The sequence below is a fragment of the Peromyscus californicus genome, unplaced genomic scaffold, assembly GCF_007827085.1.
Source record: "Peromyscus californicus insignis strain IS unplaced genomic scaffold, ASM782708v3 Scaffold_5__1_contigs__length_169319896, whole genome shotgun sequence".
NCBI lineage: Eukaryota > Metazoa > Chordata > Mammalia > Rodentia > Cricetidae > Peromyscus > Peromyscus californicus.
Genome location: NW_026294573.1, coordinates 20,050,954 through 20,071,950, shown reverse-complemented (window position 1 = coordinate 20,071,950; position 20,997 = coordinate 20,050,954). Strand labels below are relative to the sequence as shown.

Sequence of the window (20,997 nt, the reverse complement as noted above, 5' to 3'; positions counted from 1 at the left end):
GATCCCCCTGTCTCTGCCTTCACAGTGCTGGGATTACACGCATGTGCCCAGGGGTTTTTGTTTGTTTGTTTGTTTGTTTCTGTTTTGAGAAGGGTATCTCTGTTGTGTAGCTCTGGCTGTCCTGGAATTCAACATGTAGAACAGTCTGCCCTCAGCCTCACAGAGATACCTGCCTTTGCCTTTGGAATGACGGTATTAAAGTCGTGCACCACCATGTCTGGCCATGTGCCCAGCTTTTTATACTGGGTCCTGGGGATCAAACTCTGATCCTCACATCTGCTCTGGCTAACACTTTGCACCCTTAACTATGTCCCAGCACCCTACATTTTCTCTGAAGATTTATTTCTTTTTATTTTATATGTATGGGTGTTTTGTCTGAATATGTACTACCTGTGTGCAATGCCCACAGAAGCCAAAAAAGCTGTTGGATGCCCTGGATCTGAGTTAGAGATGTTTGTGAGCCACTATGTAGGTTCTGGGAATCAAACCCAGGTCCCCTGGAAAAGCAGTCAGTGAAAAAAACACCAAGCCATCTCTCCAGCTCCCCCCCCCCGAAAAATTTCTGAATTTATTCTTTGACAATTCAACCATGTATATAATGTGTTTTGATCATATTCACTTACTCCCTTAGCTCCCTGTCACTCCCCCGGAGCCCTCAGAGCCCACACTGTTAACCACAACACTCTGAGCCCCTAATGTATTTAATTTTTTTCTGACACCAAACGTGTAGTGAACCTGACGTGCACTGGGAAATGTTGTATAGTGAAAAATAGACACAGCTCCTGTTGCCAGGGATCTTCCTTGCATTTAAAAGCCCAGAGTGGGGGTGAGAAAGGACACAGAAGATATATAAGCTGCCTTCCTGTGCCTGGGTGACGTGGTGCGAGGGGCAATGAGAAGGGCAGAATGGAAGGTAGGAGGAGATCAGGAGTTCGGTTTGGGACACATTTACTTTGGAGACAGCCACCTGAAGGTGCAGGGTAGAAGCTGATGGACTAGTCCACAGTCCAGAGCATAAACCTAGGATGAATTTCCAAGTTTAATTTTTATTAAGTTAAGCTAGCATTTACAAATTAGCAGTGTAGATGGTATGTCTGTTTTTAATTTTTTTATTTTATGTATATAGGTATTTTGCTTGCCTTTATTTTAGTTAGTGCCTGGTGCCTGAGGAGGCCAGAAGAGGGCATTAGATGATCTGGAACTGGAGTTACAGACAGCCGTGTGGGTGCTGGGAATTGAACCTGGGTCCGCCAGAGAGTAGCCAGTGCTTGTAACTGCTGAGCCATCTCTCCAGTCCTATGTTTAAGTTTTTTTGTGTGTAGTTTTTGTTTTTTTGCTTTGTTGTTTCACTTTTTTCTTTTCCTTCCTTTCTTCTTTCTTTCTTTTTGGTGGGGACACAATCCCATAGCCCAGGCTGGTTTTAAACCTTTTCTTCTTCTTCTTCTTCTTCTTCTTCTTCTTCTTCTTCTTCTTCTTCTTCTTCTTCTTCTTCTTCTTCTTCTTCTTCTTCTTCTTCTTCTTCAAGACACGGTTTCTCTGTGTAACCCTGGCTGTCCTGGAACTCACTCTGTAGACTAGGTTGGCCTTGAACTCAGAGATCTGCCTGCCTCTGCCCCCAAGTGCTGGGATTAAAGGCTTGCACCACCACTGCCAGGCAATAAATAATTTTTAATGAAGAATGGAGACATGGAGGAGGAGGCATGTTGAGGGTGTAAGGAGAGAGGTTCCCTGGGAAGTTAGAACAGTGAGAGGGGACATAGGCAATGTGTGTGCTGATAAGAGGGATCTAGAAGCACTGATGAGCCAAGATGTGACCCAGTGCAGGTTCCCTGGTCTTCCTTCCCATACTCTCTCTTCCTCTTCCATCCCTGTATCCTCTCTCCAACATCCCTGCTCTCCAGTCCTTCTGCCATGGTCTCTTCCTGGACTGAGCACCACTCTGTGATAAGGATCCAGGGAGTTCCTACTCCAGGGAAGATTTTCTTATATATAACTTCTTAAATTTTGTTTTATGTGTGGGAGTATCTTGTCTGCCTGTAAGTTATAAACCACATATGTGACTGGTACCTTTGGAGGCCAAAAGAGGGCGTCAGATCCCTTGGAACTGGAGTTGCAGATAGCAGTGGGTCTCCATGTGGATGCTGAGAATGGAACCCGGGTCCCGTGCAAGAGCAACAGTACTCTTAGCTCCTGAACCATCTCTCCAGCACTGTCCCCTTATCCCCATGGAAGATCTGTCCCATATCATCACCTTTCTTCCCATAAAAGCAGTTCTCTATTAAGCCACCAAACATAATCTTTTTGTCCCCAGATGAGAATGCATGGAGGGGCCTGTTGTCCAGGTTACCTATGTGCTTTGCATAGCCTTTGTGGATATCTTGTGAGCCAATTGGATTGTAAGGACCTTGAGGACCAGGACTCCCCAGCATGCTCCTTTGGACCTGGGCTGGTACTTAATCAGTGCTAAGCAAAGAGTTTCCCTTCAGTCTGCTTATCAAGTTCTGGTACGGGCCAGAGGCTGTGTTAGGAGCTCCCGAGCAACAGGCCTGTCCATCAGCAGGCCCACGGTCCAGGCACAAGGCTGAAGTGCAGTCAAACAACTGCAAACGGACTGTGTGGTGTGATAGAGAATTTTCGGGTGTGGTAGAGGCTTACAGAAGGAAGAAGCCAACTTGAGGGATCGGGTGGCCAGGGCAGGCTTTACAAAAGTAATGACCTTGAGAAAGCATTTGAAAGCTGGCCAGGAAATTTTCCATAGGCTGGAAGTGACGGAGCAGGACAAGCAGAGAGATGCACCAAGGCACAGAGGGGTACAAGGGACAGCAGTGTCATGGCCGGGAGACAGTAAATACTCTGACTGGGTTGTTACTGGCTGAGGGTGTAATGGAGTCTTAAGGAAGGACTCTCGTGATGAGCAGCAATGGGATTATTGTTGCGGGATATGTGTACACTGTACAAAGATGTATTTGCTGTGATTCGTGTAATAAAAAGCCGAATGGCCAATAGCTAGGCAGGAGGTATAGGCAGGACTTCTGGGGAAAGAAAAAGGAAGAGGAGGAGGGATCCAGGTGCACGGGAGACATTGGGAGACACGGAGAGGAAACAGGAGGTGTAAGATGAAAGAGAGCTAGCACCACATGATAGAACGCAGATTGATATAAACGGGCTCATTTAAGTTATAAGAGCTAGTAAGGAACAAGCCTAAGCTATCAGCCACGCTTTCACAATTAATAAGAAGTCTTCATTTGGGAGCTGGCTGGAGGGCAGAAAAAGACTCATTACAGACTATGGATGGTATCATGTGCTGTGCCAGAAGTCAGCCTTTGATCCATCTCATAGGCACCGGGTGATTGTCAGAGCTTAGAAAGACCCTTGGGGAATTGGTGGCAAAGGCTGACTTGCTTTCAGCTGAAAAGTTTACTTCTAGATGATTAGATTTTAATATTTAAAAATCAGAAAAAAAAGTCTCTCAGCACACATGGCTCCAAGATAGACATCATTGAAACTGAGTGGAGCCCACCACTGTGGATTGAACCCTGGCCCCCTAAAAGATGCAGAAGTCCTGAGTCTCCCATCCCCCATCCTTGTGACCTTATTCAGAAATTGAGTCTTGGTAGATGACCAAATTAAGATGAGGTCATCAAGCTGGGCACCAATCCAGTACTACTGGTGTCCGGATAAGCAGGGCATTTGTAGACCCAGAGACAGACAAACACAGATGGGAAATGAGGCAATGACCAAGGGAGAACTTGGTGTGTCGATCGACCTATAACAGAGGCACCAGAAGCCCAAAGAGGATTGGAACAGATTCAACTTTGGAAGGAACCAGCCCCGTGACACCATGACCTCAGGCTTCCAGCCCTAGAAAAGTGAGACAGGACATTTATGGAAGCCACCTAATCTGAGGCACCTTGTCAAGACAGCCCAGAGAGGGGCTAGCCCATCCACATCCCCATCACATTCAGGGACTGTGTCCTCCCACTTGCCCTAGCCTCCTGCTTGGCTGTGCTGTTCTGGTCCCTCTCCAGGGACCTCGGCTGGCACGTGCCCTAATCTGGTGAAGTGATGGGCTGGCACTAACTGTGGGTCACTGTGGCTGTCTACGGATGGAGGCCAGAGCTTCACTAGGAGAGGCCTTTGTAGCAAAGACCTGCTATTTCTTCTTCCTGTTCAGTATCCCTACTTCCCCACCCGACACTCTAGCCACCTCCACACCTTTCCAGCTTGGATTCCACCCAGTGTCGACTTCCACCCTTCCTGGAAGGCATGTGATTTCAGCAGCCTCCTTTTAGCATCTCGTGACAGCTGTCACCTCAGTCTCCTTGAATTGCTCAGACTCCTGACAATACTGAATGCTTTGAAAGCCTGTGGGGACTGGGGATGTTTCCTGTGGGATAGCGGCTATGGGATAGCCCTGAGATGTGCTGAGTCCAAAGAAACCAGTGATTCCCCTCTGCCCTGTTTTCAGGCCCACAAGAGCCCCTTGCAGAAGTAGACAAGGACCTGGGGATGCAGCTCACTTAGAGACCACTTTGCCTAGCATGCCCAAGCCCAGGTTTCCAGTAACAGCACAAGCCTGTAATCCTAGCACTCGGGAGGTAGAGGCAGGAGGATTGGAAAAGCAGTCATCCTCAGCCACATAGTGAGTCAAGGCCAGACTATGATCCAGGAGACCCTGTCTCAAAAGTAAACAATGAAATAAAAATAAATAGACTAGATCTAAAATGGAAAATTTCTAAGTGTGGGGGCACACACAAAATCCCAGCATTGGTCACACAGGGGTAGGAGGATTAGAAGTTCAAGGCCAGCCTAGGCTACACGAGACCGTTTTTCAAGTAAATAAATAAATACAAATGAAATTCGATGACACGAGATAGAATAAAATCATTCTCCCTGCCACCTGGAGGAGGGCCAGTCAAATTTCCACCTGAAGCGGCAGAAGCCCAGCCCAGGTGCAAGCCTCCACCTTCCATCTCCCTACTCCCATACCTCTTCTCCCTCTCCCGATCTCTTGCTCTCCCTCTGATTTGGAGACAGGGCCTCACTCTGTACCTCAGGTTGACCTGGAATTCACTATGTAGCCCAGGCTATCCTTGGATTTGCAATAATCTTCCTGCCTGGGGCTTCCCAAGGGCAGGGATTACAGGCACAGGCGCCACACCCAGTTCACACTATTTATTTCTTGTTCTTATTTTGAGCATTCAGAGAAGACTGGATGGGGAACGAAGTAGAAAGCACCCAGACCCCTCATTAAAGAAATGGCACCAACTAAGGAGACAATACCCTATGCAAGGTGGAGTCCTGAGTTAGATCTTGGAACAGAAAGAAAAAAGACCGGGTGGTGGTGGCTCATACCTTTAATCTCAGCACTTGGGAGGCAGAGGCGAGGGATCTCTGTGCATCGAGGCCAGCCTGGTCTACAAAGTGAGTTCTAGGACAACTAGGGCTACACAGAGAAACGATACCTCAAAAAAATCAAACCAAACCAAATAAGCAAGCCAGTGTGAAAGTGGAGGAACCAGTTAAAGTCAGCTGTTTAGTTAACAGCAGCGTACTAATGCAAGTGTCCCAGTTCGGATACACGTCATATATTATTCCACATGGTCCTGACATCAACCCTGTGGTACAGGAGCTTCATGCACTTTTCATGGAGGATGAGATGCAAGAGTCACATCTCAAATCCACACAAATGTACTGAACAGAACCTGTGCCATTGTATGAAGCACAAGATGAGGTGTCTCTCTGTGACACTTTCAGTCCCTGGGCAGAGGACTCCAGTCTTCTGACCACAGCCCTCATCTGTAAAGAATAGGAGTAGCAGTTAATAAAGTAGAGTGAGTGACTGCTGAGATCATGGGAGTCGGAGCCAGACTAGACCGGAGGAGCTCTGTTACTTCTGAGTGGCCTGTTTGGACCAGTGATGTAAGCTCTGCAGATCTGATGCTGAGCCAGGCCAGGGGCAGAAGAGAGAAGCCCACACATCATATGTTCCAGTATTTCAGTTACAGATCAAGTCAGAAAACTAGTTTTTAAAAATGTATGCTCTATTCTCCCATTTTTATACAGCCTAGAGATACAGATTTGAGTTGAGAACTCTTTATAAAAGAATTGCATGTATATGTGTGGTGTGTTTGTTGTGTGTGATATATGTACTTGTGTAAATGCATGTGTGTAGAGTCAGGTTTCTTTCCTGATCTCTCTCTCTCTCTCTCTCTCTCTCTCTCTCTCTCTCTCTCTCTCTCTCTCGGTTCTTTGAGACAGAGTTTCTCTATGTAGCCTTAGCTATCGTGGAATTGGCTAAGCAAACCAGGCTGGCCTCAAGCTGGGCTGTGGTGGTGCAAACCTTTAATCCCAGCACTTGGGAGGCAGGGAGATCTCTGTGAGTTTGAGGACAGCCTGGTCTACAGATTGAGTTTCAGGACAGCCAGGGCTATGCAGAGAAACCCTGTCCCAAACAAACCAAAAAAGAAAGAAAAAGAAATTAGGTTGGCCTTGAACTCACTCTCCACGTACCTCTGCCTCCCAGGTGCCGGGTTTAAAGGCTTGTGTCACCATGCCCAGCTCCTTGATCATGCTCAATATATTTTTTTTTTGATGGGTATGTGCACAATAGTGCAAGTATCTGTGGAGGCCAGAAGAGGGCATTAGATCCCCTGGGACTGGAGTTGTAAGCTGCCATGTGGGTGCTGGGAATTGGATCTGGGTTCTCTGGAAAAGCAGCCAGTGCTCTTAACTGCTGAGTTATATCTCCATTTTTGCAGTGTGTGTGTGTGTGTGTGTGTGTGTGTCTGTCTGTCTGTCTGTCTGTCTGAGCACGACTGCCATGGCATGCATGTGGAGGAAAGCCTGTAGAGTTGTTTTTCCTTCTACCACATGGGTCTTGGCTTCACCTGCTGAGCCACCTCACCAGCCTCAACCTTTATTTTTCATTTTTTAAATAGGGCCCCTCAGGGAACCCGAGGCTCATGGAGTTGCTGGGATTAGCTGACCAGTGAACTTCAGGGATCTGCCTATAGCCAACCCAGTACCCAGTTACAGGCATGTCCCTCTGTGTCTGACTTTTTACATGGGTTCTGGTAATCCAAACTCAGGTCCTCATGTGTGTACAGCAGCCACTTGACCGACGGGACCATCCTCCCAGCTCCAAGTTGAGAACTGTTGGGTCCCTTGAAGCACTGCATATGTGCGAAACCAGACCCTTCACTTCCTATTCCCAGCCCCCGTGTGCATCCCTGGACCATATGCTGCAAAAGCCAGCCATGGGTGTGGGTGCACTCACAGGCAGGAAGCTTGGCTCTAGAGGAAGGAGCCGGCATACATACACCATCATTTTGGGAGGGTGCTTCTGGAAGGTGACCTGAAAACAGGGTGTCTGGGCCACTGAGTTCCTTTCTTTGGCCTCAGGATAGTGAGCTCAGGAGAAAAATCAGAGTCACTCCTTAAAATGAGCCGTTAGAAGATGGCAGAGCCTTCCATAAACACAGATGAGGCTTAGAACATTGAGTAAGAGCCAGGTGTGTGTGGGGGTGCACATTGTGGCGCCAGCACTCAGGAGGCTGAAGAATGAGGACTGTGGGTTTAAGATAACCTGAGCCACACAGGAAAACTCTGTCTCAAAACATCAAAAAATAAGCCGGGCGGTGGTGGCACACGCCTTTAATCCCAGCACTCGGGAGGCAGAGGCAGGCGGATCTCTGTGAGTTCGAGGCCAGCCTGGTCTACAGAGCAAGATCCAGGAAAGGCGCAAAGCTACACAGAGAAACCCTGTCTCGAAAAACCAAAAAAAAAAAAAAATCAAAAAATAAATTAATAGCCAGTTGTGGTGGCGCATGCCTTTAATCCCAGCACTTGGGAGGCAGAGGCAGGAGGCAGAGGCAGGCAGATCTCTGTGAGTTTAAGGCCAGCCTGGTCTACAGAGGGAGATCCAGAACAGCCAGGGCTACAAGGAGAAACCCTGTCTAAAAAAAAACCAAAAAGAGAAGAAAAAGAAAACCAGAAAAAAAAAGGAAAGAAAAAAAAAAGCTAACAAAGAACACGGGACAGTGATATCTACATCTTAACTAGTCTGTGGACACACACAAAGTGTAGACAATAATCCTAATATTTCAGGATCAGAAAAAAAAATGCAGGGAAGATGTTGTTTGGAATTAACCAAATAATGTTTGTGCCAGACATTGTGTTCATGGGGCATGGGAGGGGACACTATAGACCCCGCTTTTAAAAGCTTCCACCCTCCGAGTGACACCTGCAGACGCTCCACAAGTCTTACTGAGACACTCGCTCTGGTGCAGCCCGAGCTGTTCTGAGCACTCAGCTGCTTCTTTCCGAGCCTTTATACGGGTTATTAATATACTCGAGGCACTGACAGCCACGTCTTCAGTAGCGTTTCTCCTCCCCCTGCTTTCCCTGGAGCCTGAGATTTCCAGAGACAAAGCCTTTCAAACCACTCTTGAATGAACTGAGAAAATGAATTAAACTGCCACATGGTAAGCGCTGAACTGGTACTACCCTCGTGGCAGGCAATTTGGCACTATCCAGCTTCCAAATGGCTTGTCCTTTGACCCTGCAATACCAAGTCTAGGGATGTGTTTTGCAGATAGGCTCACCTACGTGGGAAAGGCCAGGTATACTGGGTCATTCACCACTGAATTGTTTGAAATAGCAAGTTGCTGGGGGTGACCTGAACGCTATGGAGTGAGCATGGTTGAACTCAGTGATGGGATAGTCATACTGTGGATACCAGATCAAGGGCATGCTAGATGTAGGAACAGTGAAAGACCCTGACGTATACTGGTAAGTGAGAACTAAGCGGTTAAACACAGAAGAGCCATGGCTACTTTTAATCCCGTATTAAAAACAGTCAGGAGCACATAGCTACACATTCGCTTCCGTCGCTAGAAAGACACTTGGGATGCACAGGAAGCTGAAGCAATGATTACTGTGAGCAGAGAGGGAGGTGGAGAAATTGGCAGATAGAGATCAATAAAATAGAAGGGATACTGTGATTTTTTTTTTTTGTTTTGAGACAGGGTCTCTCTCTATGTAGCCCTAGCTGTCCTGGAACTCTCTATGTAGACCAGGCTGGCCTTGGAGAGAAGGGATTTTTATACTTAAAAATGTCTGACAGTTATTTTGTGAGCATGTGTTCATGTCTATGTGTGTGTGGGTGTGGGTGTGGGTGTGGTATGCCATATAGCACATATGTGGGTATCAGAGGACAATTTTTGAGAGTCAGTTCTTTCTATTGTATAGGTTCTGGGGATTGAACTCAGGTAGTCAGACTTGATGACAAGCATCTTTACCTGCTGAACCATCTTGACAGTCCCATCTGCTCCCCCCTCCCCACCAATACTTTCGTTTACATGTGACTGTCTTGTCTGCACGTTTATCTCCGCACCACCTGCATACAGTGCAGCCAGAAGAGGCCTAAGATCCCCAGAACTATAGTTATAAACGCTTGTTAGCCGCCATGTGGGTGCTGGGAATTGAACCCAGGTCCTTTGGAAGAGCAGCCAGTGCTCTTAACTGTAGAGCCACCTCTCCAGCTGCCCCCTACCCCTTTTCTTTGAGTAAAAGTCTCAGTGTGTAGCCTACACTGACCTCCCATTTGCAATTCTCCTGCCTCTGCATCCTGAGTGCTGGGGTTACAGTTATGTGCCCTTGCACAACTGTTTAATTTTTATTTATTTATTTATTTATTTATTTTTTATTTATTTTTTTTTTTTTTTTGGTTTTTCAAGACAGGGTTTCTCTGTGTAGCTTTGCGCCTTTCCTGGAACTCACTTGGTAGTCCAGGCTGGCCTCGAACTCACAGAGATCCGCCTGGCTCTGCCTCCCGAGTGCTGGGATTAAAGGCGTGCGCCACCACCGCCCGGCTTATTTATTTTATTTTTAAGTCATGTGAATGTTTTCTATGAAACAGGTGAAACTAATTGAATTAAAAAAACATACTCCATGGCTTAGTGGGTAAGAGTATTTGCTCTACAAGTATGAGGACCTGAGAGTCCCTAGTACACACATAAGAAACTGTGTGTGTGTGTGTGTGTGTGTGTGTGTGTGTGTGTGTGTGTGTGTGTGTGTAGCCTAGCATTGATGGACAGATCCATAGAGCTCACTGGCCAGTCAGAAAGCTGAAACTTCCCATATACAGTAAGAGTCCGTGTCCCAAGATAAGGAGAACAATAGAGTGTACACTCACACACTCATGACCTGCACACATGCACACTCATACACACTCACATTCTCTCACACACACTCATACAATACTCACATTCACACACAACACTCACAGACACAGTCACACTCATACACACACAACTCTCTCTCTCCATGGGGAGGCTGGGGTGTTCACTGCTTGCCTAGCATGCAGAAGGTCCTAGGTTTGATCCTCAGCAGTGCAAAGCAAAAGAACCAAGCTGACTGATTAAATTAAATCCCCTGGTGAGAGGCTGAGGGTTGTTGAAGGTGCTGGTTCAATGCCCAACACCAAAAAATGAAGTCAAATAGAGGTCTCCTGGTGTCTTAACCAGCTTTCCATCACTATGGGAAAACATCATCGGAGAAGGTCACCTTGAAGGAAGAAAGGCTGATTTGGGCTCAGAGTGCTGGAGGTTTTGCTCCTGGTCACCGGCTCCATTGTATCTGGGTAGAGGTGAGGCAGGGAAGCATGGCAGGAAGTGAACCTGCTTTTCATGGGGGCAGACACACACTCTGTTTGTTCCACAAGAAGAGGTGGTTGGGGAGGGGCCGGGGACAAACACACATACCCCCTTCAAAGGCATACCTCCTGAGATTTAGTCCCTCCAACCAAAGTCCACATCCTGAAGTTTCTGTTGCCCCCAAGAATTCATTAAGCTATGAATTCACCATGGATCAGTCCCTCCAAGAAACCCCACCTCTGAACCTGCTGCAGTTGGAGACCAAACCATCAACACACGAGGCTTTAGGAGAACAGTTCATTTCCACACCATAACACCTAGCATGTGCATGGCCCCGGCTGTTCCCTAGCACCATGAGAAAAAAAGTAGTTTTAGGAATAAAATAATTCTGGGGCTGGAGAGATGGCTCAGCAGTTAAGAGCACTGGCTGCTCTTCCAGAGGACCCGGGTTCAATTCCCAGCACCCACATGGCAGCTCACAGTTGTCTGTAAGTCCAGTTCCAGGAGATCTGATGCCAATGCACATAAAATAAAGTTAAAGAAATAAAATAATTTCCTGGGAAGACTTAACTCAGTAAGGACAATTCAACCCTAAGGATGAAAGTCTAATAGTCATCCATCCATCCTTCCATCCATCCATCCATCCATCCATCCAACAGCTCCGAGCAATCAAGGGACTTCACTATAGCAATGCTGGTTAGTGCATGCTCTGCACTGAGGCCGAACTAGGCTCTGTGCTCAGGGCTTCAGGGCATTATCTCAGACACCACTCCTGTGACAGGAAGTTGGGTGTGAGACAGGGAGGGCCCTTCAACCTTTCCTCTGTAAACCCCAGGCCCTCCCTGTGTATGGAGCCTTGTACTAGACAGTCAGACAAGACATGACATGGCCTCTACCCATTAAGGGAGACAGGTGTGTGAAATATTCTCAAAGATAGGGTCTGAACAGAAAAAGGCACATTAGAGCCTAGGTCCTGAGGACTAGGGACGAAGGGAACAAAGAGGCTTCAACAATACGACTGACTTCTCCTGTGACACCCCCTGGCTGAAGACAGGCCCCAGGAGCAGCAGTGGACCTCAGAGGCGCCTATGTGGGAGACAACCTCTGTGGCCTCAGCAGCAACAATGAACAAAGGCTGTCGCCTCTCTGGGAATAACAGAGATCTGACAACGGCCCGGTGCATTTCATCAGTGTAGACATCCTTTCTGGGCTTTGAAGCTTGAAGTACTCTCCTTTGGCTGTCTACACAGATCAAATAAGCTGGACAGCTGCCATATCTAGACTTCACTTTGTGCTAATCCATAGTCACAGCCGGCCCCATAACAATTTGACCAAACCATCTGAGCAGAAGCAAAAATAATTCTCATAGGCAAAGACAGGCAGCTCTGAGCCAGAAACATTAACCCCTTGATGCCTCTTGGAGAGGGCGGGAATCTCGCTAGTGTTAAGGGATAGAGAAGCTGTGGCCCTTTTGAAAGCAGAGTAGCAAAGCTGTTAGCTACCCTCTCCAATCCTGGAGACCATCTCTGAACACTGGTGAGAACGAGCTTTCAGAGAAGCAACTCCTTTCCGTCCTAAAGAACAGGATCTTCCCACTGCACAGGCAAGCACCTTTCTACCCACAAGGGTCATGCCAGGAGGAAATGTAATCCCATCCCTTTGTGTCCTCCTAAGCAGCAGTGAGAATCTCAAGAAATTCCTGTCAAAGATGCCAACACAAGTAGGCATCCAACAACAAATCCAGACGCCAAGAGGCATCGCTAAAAAGATGGAAAATCTACATGAGTTCTAACATCTACTTCATGCCTAGCTGTAGTTTCCATGGAAATAGACATCTGCTCTAGGGAGAAAGGTGTGTGTGGGGGTGGGGTGGGATGGTATAAATGCTCTAAAATAATCAGTGTTTTGAAGGATTAATTTTTCCCTGTCACAACATTAATAGAAATTTGAGATTTTTGTGTGGCAATTTCTTGTATTTGGGGGGGAAAATGCATCACATGGGTGGGATCTGCCACATACACACACCTCCAGCTCCAGTACAAAGACAAAGTGCTGGTTCAGAGGGTCCCAGACCTCTTGGCGTTGGAGGTCTTTGCTCACTTGTGTGATCCCTGCTTGTCAGTTTTCAGAAAGGACTTAGCCTCATTCCTGTCCAGTGCTGAAATGGTTTCTGAGATCCATTCAGAAAACTGAAGCACCTGGCCGTTCTGAGGCTATGTTTGTGACAGAGAAAAGCCTTTCAATGTGCAGAATCGACTCCTGCTGTTCACAATGCTAAGCAAGAAGCACTTAGACTGGCTGGGGTGGGGGCAGAGGGAGACTCACCCCACACAAGAGCAATTGTTGGAAAATATGCCTCTATAAGCATATTTCAGGCAACGGTACTTTGCCAATTGCTTGCTTTGTGTGTTGTCTGCTGTCTGTATAATATAGTTTTCATTGTCCTGTGCACCTATTGTATTTTATCTCCGATACTTCCCTATTGGTTAGCCAGATGTAGGATTCTTTTAAAAATCAGGACTGCGGTTCCACAGGGACCATTTATGTGTGGTTTGGTTTTTGGGAGACCAAACCCATCAGTAAAAATCGTGTTCCTTCTGTATAGGGTTTCTGAGCAGGTGCTTTGGGGAAATGGCCACCACATGGGGACACAGCTTTGGTCAGAGGAGAGGAGGGGTCTGAGAGAGACAGGGTCAGGCTAATTTCCTTTGTGTCTCTCCTATAGTCCGCTTTATCCAGGCCAGAGGGATCCGTGACCTTGTGGCTCCTTTTGTTTACATTCTCAAAGAGAGCCCAGCCCCGCTTCGGGGAGCACGTGCTTTCAGAACAAAAGCAGCACTTTACAGCCGTGAGTGTATCTAGAACTGCCATCGCTCTTCCCTTTCCTGTCACGGCAAGGCTTTGGCAGGGCAGATGGAGTCTGCCTTTAAAGCTTAGTGGCTTTGTTAGACCCAAGATCAGATTCCAGAGCCTCACGCAGTCCTGCATAGATCCCAGTGTTTCCAGCTCGGGAAGCCGAGAATGGGGAGAATGCAAATAGCCGAGGGAAGGACCACGCCCGTGACCTATCAGCACGAAATGGGTTAGCGACTACGATGTTGCACTACAGGTGACACGCTGGCGTGTGTCCGTGGTAGGACGCTGAGGGTAGAAGACCGTGCAGGGGCGTGGAGTGGCATTGTCTTGTCACAGGGGCTCGGGCGTCTTGGGCAACCGGGCGGGGTGTGGCATCAAAAGGATCACTGCCTAGGGAGCGAACCAGACTTGTGAGGCTCAGCCGAGGAAGAGTCCAGTCCGTCAAGGTCTAAAAGACCAAAGTAGGTTAGGACCGACCCCTCCCTTGCGCCTTGCCTCGCCTTGCCTCGCCTCGCCTCGCCCTGCTCTTTTCCTAGACGTGTAGTCCCACAGCCAATTTAGTCCTGCGGCCAAGCCAAGTGTTGTTCTGCGCAGAGACCCGGGGTCCAGCCGGGGGGTTCACACCTGGGGGACACCCCTCCCCCCAAACACCCCACCCCTTTTGCATTGTCCTCCTGCCCCACTGGCCCGGACTACACTTCCCAAGATGCTCCGCTCCAAAGGGGCGGGGCACCCCAGACTTGGGGGGGGTGGGACCGGCACGTGCCGTCACACTCAGCCAATGCGGAGCCCCGCGGCTAGGTCACGTGCCGCTGTTTGGCGCTTTTGTGCGCGCCCAGGTCTGTTGGTGCTCAGAGTGTGGCCAGGCGGCTCGGAGCGAGCAGGTGGGTGCTGGCTTGGCTTAGGCTGCGGAGATGGCGGGCTAGGGACCAGCCAGAGAGGCGGCAGGCCGCCAGCGGGAGACGCTGGAGGGGCAGGGGCCCCGAGACCTGGCGGGCGGGGGGCGTTCGTCTTTTGTGTGAGGCTCGGGCGGAGCCTCGGCTTTTGTCCCTGCTCCCTGGGGACGCGGCTTGGTGAGGAGGGGGCGCGGCCAGCTGTGGGCTTCAGCCCCGGGTGCGAGCGTGGAGACAATAGGGGCCTGGGCCGTCGCCTGCTTCCATGGCCCGGTGGGCGCGGCTCCTCAGGGGTCCCCATTGTCTGATGGAGAGCGAGGCTGCGGGCGCCCGTGCTCTGGAGGGGCGGCGCCCGCCCGGGCTCCCGGGGCTCCGTGGCGGAGGTCGCGGGCAGCTCTGGGGACTCGAGCCGGGGGCGGAGGCGGTGCGACTGAGCCCGCTGCAGCCACCCCAGGACTGCGTAGCCGCGAGGTATTTTTGGCGGGAGTTGGGGGGGGGGGGGGGAGAAGAGACGGCAGCGCGCTGCCAGCCCGAGAGGGGCGGGGCCACCCCGGAGGACCGTTAGCCCCGCCCATCCTGCCGCTGCCCACGCGCGCGGGCTCCCGAGTGTGGAGAGGTGCGCGGAGATTCGAAAAGGCGCGGGGAGCAGAGGGGCGGGGCCAGGGGCCGGAGCGGAGGGCGGGTGCTGATTGGCCCGGGCCGCCAGCCTGCCCGCCCGGGCCAGGACCACGCCCATGCTGGGTAGGCTGCTGCGTTGGGTGCTCTGCTCCAGCTAAACGTTTTTTTTTTCCGCTGCCTCGGAGTTCAGTGTCTAGCCTTTGGAGCCTCTCGTACACTTCGGGCCTAAAAGAGTGGTGATCTTTTAAAAAAATAATCGACAACTGTTGAAAATTTTTTTTTTGCGACATAAGGCAGCATACGTGACAAACCTCAGGCGGGTGTGGTGGCGCATGTCTTTAATCCCAACACCCAGAATAAACCCGCTCCCGCCCCCCCCAACCCCCCCCCCCAACCACCCCCCCACCCCCCCCACCCCACCCCCCGCCCGTACGTCGAACCCAGGGCTTTGCAAATGCTAGGCAACTACTAACCTGGGCTAAACCCCACCCCTCTACACTGAGGAGGCTGAGGCAAGAGGATTGTAATTTCAAGGCCAGCCTGGGCTAAATAGCTAGACCCTGCCCTCAAAAGAAACCTGGAGGTTCATAAAACTTCATTTTCCCACTGTTAGGCGAGTAGCTTAAACCCTAGGAACAATAGGACTTGAATACCATTGGCTGCTAGCTTGGGTGTTATCCACCATGGCAGACACAGACAAAGCAGGGGTGGGTATTTCAATGCACAATGAGTTGTATACAGAATTAAGATGGCTCCGAGCTCATTGTTGGGTTGAATCTGGAATATCTTCTTATGTTGGGTAGAAAAAAAATTGAGGTTACGCAAAGGATCCTTCAACCTTGTGATTGAACCTCTGATTTTTAAGATTCCAAGGTTTTTTCTTTTAAGAACATCATTTAATTTGATTTTCTGCCAGCAGTATTATTCAGTTTAGATTTCCCAATATGTTTTGGTGTTCCTCGATGATTTTTTAATGATGTCACTTGATTCCACCTAACGATTTTCCTGACATTGTCATGGGTGTGATTTGAGGTTCCTTTGTGCTGCAGAAATGCAGAGAAATTGATTGCAGGCTTTGAAAATCATTTTCAGGGCTCTCCTTACCAGTGGATTGTGGAGGGTGCACGGCCAGTCTCTTGTCTTCTGTCCGACATGGCATCTTCTGGTAGGTAATTGATTTCGAAAAGCTGAAACTGGGACGGGCTTGCTGCTTTAGAATAGGAAGTGGTGCAGGTCGTAAGCTTTTAATTTGACATTTGTATTCTTTTCAAAACTGGGTTTACAAATAAAAAGGCAATTAAAAATTTTTACCATTTGAATGAATATATGGAAAGCTCGTCATCATTTATAATTAGACAATTTGGCTTGGTCCAAAGCAAAATTATGAGGCTTTACATAAGCCATTCTTTGTTTAATAAAATGATTGTAAAATACTAATTCTTCCTCAAAATGGTATATTAGCTCAAAATGTTGAGCATTTTAAAAAATAGATGTTATTTGATTTCTTACCAGACACTTTGATTAGCCTTAATTCTGTTCATTAAATTGTTGGTTTTTAGAAAATTATAGAACCCTTTGTTTGGGTAAGAAACTGGGTTTTCCTCATTTATCATAACTCTGATCAACTCCAGATATTCAGGTGAAAGAACTGGAGAAGCGTGCTTCAGGCCAGGCTTTTGAGCTGATTCTCAGCCCTCGGTCAAAAGAATCTGTCCCCGATTTCCCCCTTTCCCCCCCAAAGAAGAAGGATCTTTCCCTGGAGGAAATTCAGAAGAAATTAGAAGCTGCAGAGGAAAGACGCAAGGTAAACCAGATGGTTACAGGAGACGGGGTACTTATTCATGTGACAAGGCAGACTGGGTTTATTTTCATAGAAAGGAAGGAAGAACTGTAGCTCTACTGTGATTGTAAGTAGGAAATACCCTTGTGCCCATGATTGGGAGAAAGCAGCAGCCATCGTTTAATGAGCTGTCGGTAGCCAGCTCCTTGACTCAAGAGCTTGCTCTAGTAAATGGAACCTCCGTGGTGGGAATTGTCTCAGTAACAGACTAGAAAATGGTATTATTAAGGCATTTTCCTGAAGTCCTGTTACTAAGTGCTGGAGGCTAAGTCCTGTGTTACATCAAAGCTCATGCTTTCCTCTTTGAAAAACAGGACATTTGTTGGCAGATAGTCCTTTGTTTCCTTTTTGAGAGCTATTCAATAAAAACTTTATAATTCCAGGGATGTGGTATTGTAACCTTTCTCACTTCTAAACACTTCTATTATAAAGTAGCCATCTTTGAAACCTAATGAGGCCGGGCGGTGGTGGCGCACGCCTTTAATCCCAGCACTCGGGAGGCAGAGCCAGGCAGATCTCTGTGAGTTCGAGGCCAGCCTGGGCTACCAAGTGAGTTCCAGGAAAAGGCACAAAGCTACACAGAGAAACCCTGTCTCGAAAAACCAAAAAAAAAAAAGAAACCTAATGAGGGTTGGAGGGGTGGCTCAACAGTTAGGAGCACTGGCTATCTTCCAGAGGATCCATGTGTGGCTCCCAGCACCCACACGGTGGCTCACAGCTATTCATAACTCCATTTCTAGGAGATCCAACTGCCTTCTGGACTTCATGGCCACCACACATACAAGTAGTGCATAGATAAATGTGCAAGCCAAACAACCATGCACATAAAGTAAACTAAATAAAAAATAAAGACCTACTAAGAGGCTGGAGAGATGGCCCAAGCTGTTAAGAGTGTTTGCTATTCTTGAAGAGGACCAGAATGTGGTTCCTAACGCCAACGTTGGGTGGCTCACAACTGCCTGTAACTCTAAGGGACCTGTAGTTCTAAGGGACCTGATGCCCTCTTCTGGCCTCTGAAGGCCTGACATGTACATGTGCATATATTCACACAGACCATGCACATAAATAGAATAGGAACTTTAACAAATGCTAATATAATTGAAAAATGAAATTATAACTGGAAATTAAAGACAATAATTTGACTTTCCAGAAGTATCCCTGTTAACATGTGTTTCTATCCATTCAACATTATTCTTATTAAGAACTTTAGATAGGGCTGGAAAGATGGCTCAGTGGTTAAAACACTTGCTGCTCTTGCAGAGGACCCAGGTTTCATTACCAGCACAGTTGCATGACAGCACACAGCAGTCCTAACTCAAGTTCCAGGGGATCCAGTGCTCTCTTCTGGCCTCAGGCACCAGGCATGCATTGCAGTACACTTACATGCAGGCAAAACACTTATATGCATAAAATATGAATACATTTTTGCAAAGTAATTTCATATAAATTTTCATTAAATCTCTCTTCCCAGTAGCAATGATTTAGGTGGGTGGATTTAATTTTAAGTTGGAGAAACTAAGGCACAAAAAGGTCAAGTGTAAAGGAATAACCAATCACATGAGCACCATTGGGATAATTTGTGGTCTAACATGTACATTTATTTAGCTACCATAGCACATGTACTTTTCAGTTTCTGTACCCTGTCAGCACTTACCATCTCCAGGGAGAATGGGGATGTTAGCTGGGTACATCTACAGTCTTAGTACTTGGAGAGTTGGGGCAGGAGGACCAGAAGTTAAAGATAATCCTTAGTTATATACCCAGTTGGAGGCCAGCCTGGCCACGGGGTGTTATTCAGTTAGTATAGTGCTTGCATGGCACTGCATAATCTCAGCACTTAGGAGGTAGAGGTGGGAGGATCAGAATTTCAAGATTGTTTGTGAGTTCGTGGCCAGCCTAAAGTCTGAGACCCTGTCCCAAAAGGCAAATAAAAAGAATGGCAGCATTTACCCTGATGTGCCATCTGTCTGCTCTGTCATGTAGTCTGGAGTGCGTGGAGTGGGAGGAAGCAATACATTGACTAGAGACTAGAGAGGAAAGCTGGGCCTGGTGCTCCATAGCCTAGCCTAAGTAGTGCCCCTCCCATCTGGACAAAGGTACTGTGGGAGAGAACTGGTAGAGCCAGTGGCAAAACACCCTGCACTTAGGCCCTGCAAGTTGATTCTTCCAAATATATCTGAATCTCTTCATTGGCTGCTGTTAAAAGTTTGACAGGGTTTCTCTGTGTAGCCGTGGCTGTCCTAGAACTCACTTTGTAGACCAGGCTGGCCTCGAACTCAGAGTTCACCTGTCTCTGATCTTCCAAGTGCTAGGATTAAAGGTGTGTGTCACCACACCCAGTTGGCAATGCCCTTTCCTTTGAAGTTAGATAGAAATTCTTTAAAGCGCCATTCTTAACTAGATTACTCAAGCCGTCTAAATACTTTGAATCTTATAAGGATTTCCTTAAATAATTTGGAAGGAAAACTAGACAAGCGAGGCTGGTGTAGTATATGGCTGTAATCTCAACACTGGAAAGTAAATGCAGGAAGAACATAGGTTCCAGGTGAGCCCTTGCTACATAGAGAGTTCCGGGCTAGCCTGGGCTACACAAGATCTTATCTTGGGGGCGGGGGGGGGGGGGGGGGGGGACGACTGAGTGAACAGTTAGTTTTCCAAAAGTAAAACTGTTGGAAAACAAAGGTGATTTTCAGTGTTTCAGAAAGGTACTTCAGCTCCTCACTTGAGGATTAGTTTTAAGGAAGGAACCCTTTTGCCTGCCTGTTTCCATGATGAATAATTTCCAAACATACTTCAGAGGGGCCTCTTCAACTCTGTTGCAGTCTCATGAAGCAGAAGTGCTGAAGCAGCTGGCTGAGAAGCGGGAGCATGAGAAAGAAGTGCTTCAGAAAGCCATCGAGGAGAACAACAACTTCAGCAAGATGGCCGAGGAGAAGCTGACCCACAAAATGGAAGCTAACAAAGAGAACCGGGAGGCGCAGATGGCTGCCAAGCTGGAGCGTTTGCGAGAGAAGGTTGGTTTCATGCTTTAGAGGAGTTAGGAGCTGAGACTGGTTCCTTTTTGTCATCTGTTGGGGGCTTAACATTCAGTAAGAAGGAATTTCATCTTCAGATAGTGTTCTAGGATTCTCAGCATAATTGCGTATTTCTTGGAAGAGCAGTTGGAGGCTTGGCTGCTCTGGTCCCCAAGAGACCCAACAGGTTTGAAGATGATGATGTCCTGGGATTTTGGGTTTATGGTTTCCAGGGGGCCGTTGTGTGACTGAGGCGGTGTTGGACCTCCTAGTGTTGGACAGGGCTCGACCAACTGTGTTTTTGACAAATGACACTCTACCCACGGTTTCTTCCTAGGACAAGCACGTCGAAGAGGTGCGGAAGAACAAAGAATCCAAAGACCCTGCGGATGAGACCGAGGCCGACTAATTTGTTCCGAGAACTGACTTTCTCCCCACCCCTTCCTAAATATCCAAAGACTGTACTGGCCAGTGTCATTTTACTTTTTCCCTCCTGACAAATATTCTAGAAGCTGATGTAGGACCGTATAGGTAGATCAGACCGTGAGATGTTTTAGGGGCTCAAGGGGAGAAACTGAAAGTGTTTTACTCTTTTTTAAAGTGTTGGTCTTTCTAACGTAGCTATTTTTCTCGTTGCATCTTTTCCACTTAGCACCCTGGTGTGCTGGGTTAATGGCTAGTACTGTATTGACTCTGTGGAAGACATTTGTGAAGAGTGTAGTGGCTTCTTCCAACCTGTTAGACGCTGAATATCTGTTCACTTTGCGATCCCAATTCTGTCCCAATCTTATCAGATGCTACTGTACTTGAATGGTTAATAAACTGCACAGTGCTGTTGGTGACGGTGACTCCTCTCTGTTCAGGTAGTGACAAGTTGTAGACTGCTTCACATGGGGCCTCCGCTGCTGTAGACACCCAGCCAGGTCTCTGCTCCCAATCTCTCGGATTGTCCTTCCACAATCATGGCTTTGTGTTGCCTCACCAGATCAGCTGTTTATGTGCAAACAAGCAGTGTTTTGTTCCCATTAAAAAGGCAGATTACAGGCACAAATAGTGTTTTCTAGAGAACAGTTTAGAGGGGACTTTAAGGTCTTAGGATGTTTGATGGTTTGTTTGCT

General features: G+C 47.9%; 1 protein-coding gene across 1 annotated transcript; it reads left to right on the top strand.

Moving 5' to 3' along the window:
• Positions 1-14,338: 14,338 nt before the first annotated feature.
• Positions 14,339-20,721, top strand: Stmn1 (stathmin 1). Its single transcript, XM_052717623.1, has 5 exons — positions 14,339-14,398; positions 16,118-16,190; positions 16,657-16,829; positions 19,688-19,879; positions 20,217-20,721. The coding sequence occupies exons 2-5, from the start codon at positions 16,178-16,180 to the stop codon at positions 20,286-20,288; spliced, it is 450 nt and encodes a 149-aa protein (XP_052573583.1). The 5' UTR covers positions 14,339-14,398; positions 16,118-16,177; the 3' UTR covers positions 20,289-20,721.
• The last annotated feature ends 276 nt before the right edge of the window (positions 20,722-20,997 follow it).

Excerpts from the sequence above, each read along its gene's own strand:
- Stmn1 (XM_052717623.1), top strand. Across the intron at positions 16,830-19,687 it reads CTGCAGAGGAAAGACGCAAG|TCTCATGAAGCAGAAGTGCT; the intron begins GTAAACCAGATG and ends ACTCTGTTGCAG. Across the intron at positions 19,880-20,216 it reads TGGAGCGTTTGCGAGAGAAG|GACAAGCACGTCGAAGAGGT; the intron begins GTTGGTTTCATG and ends GTTTCTTCCTAG.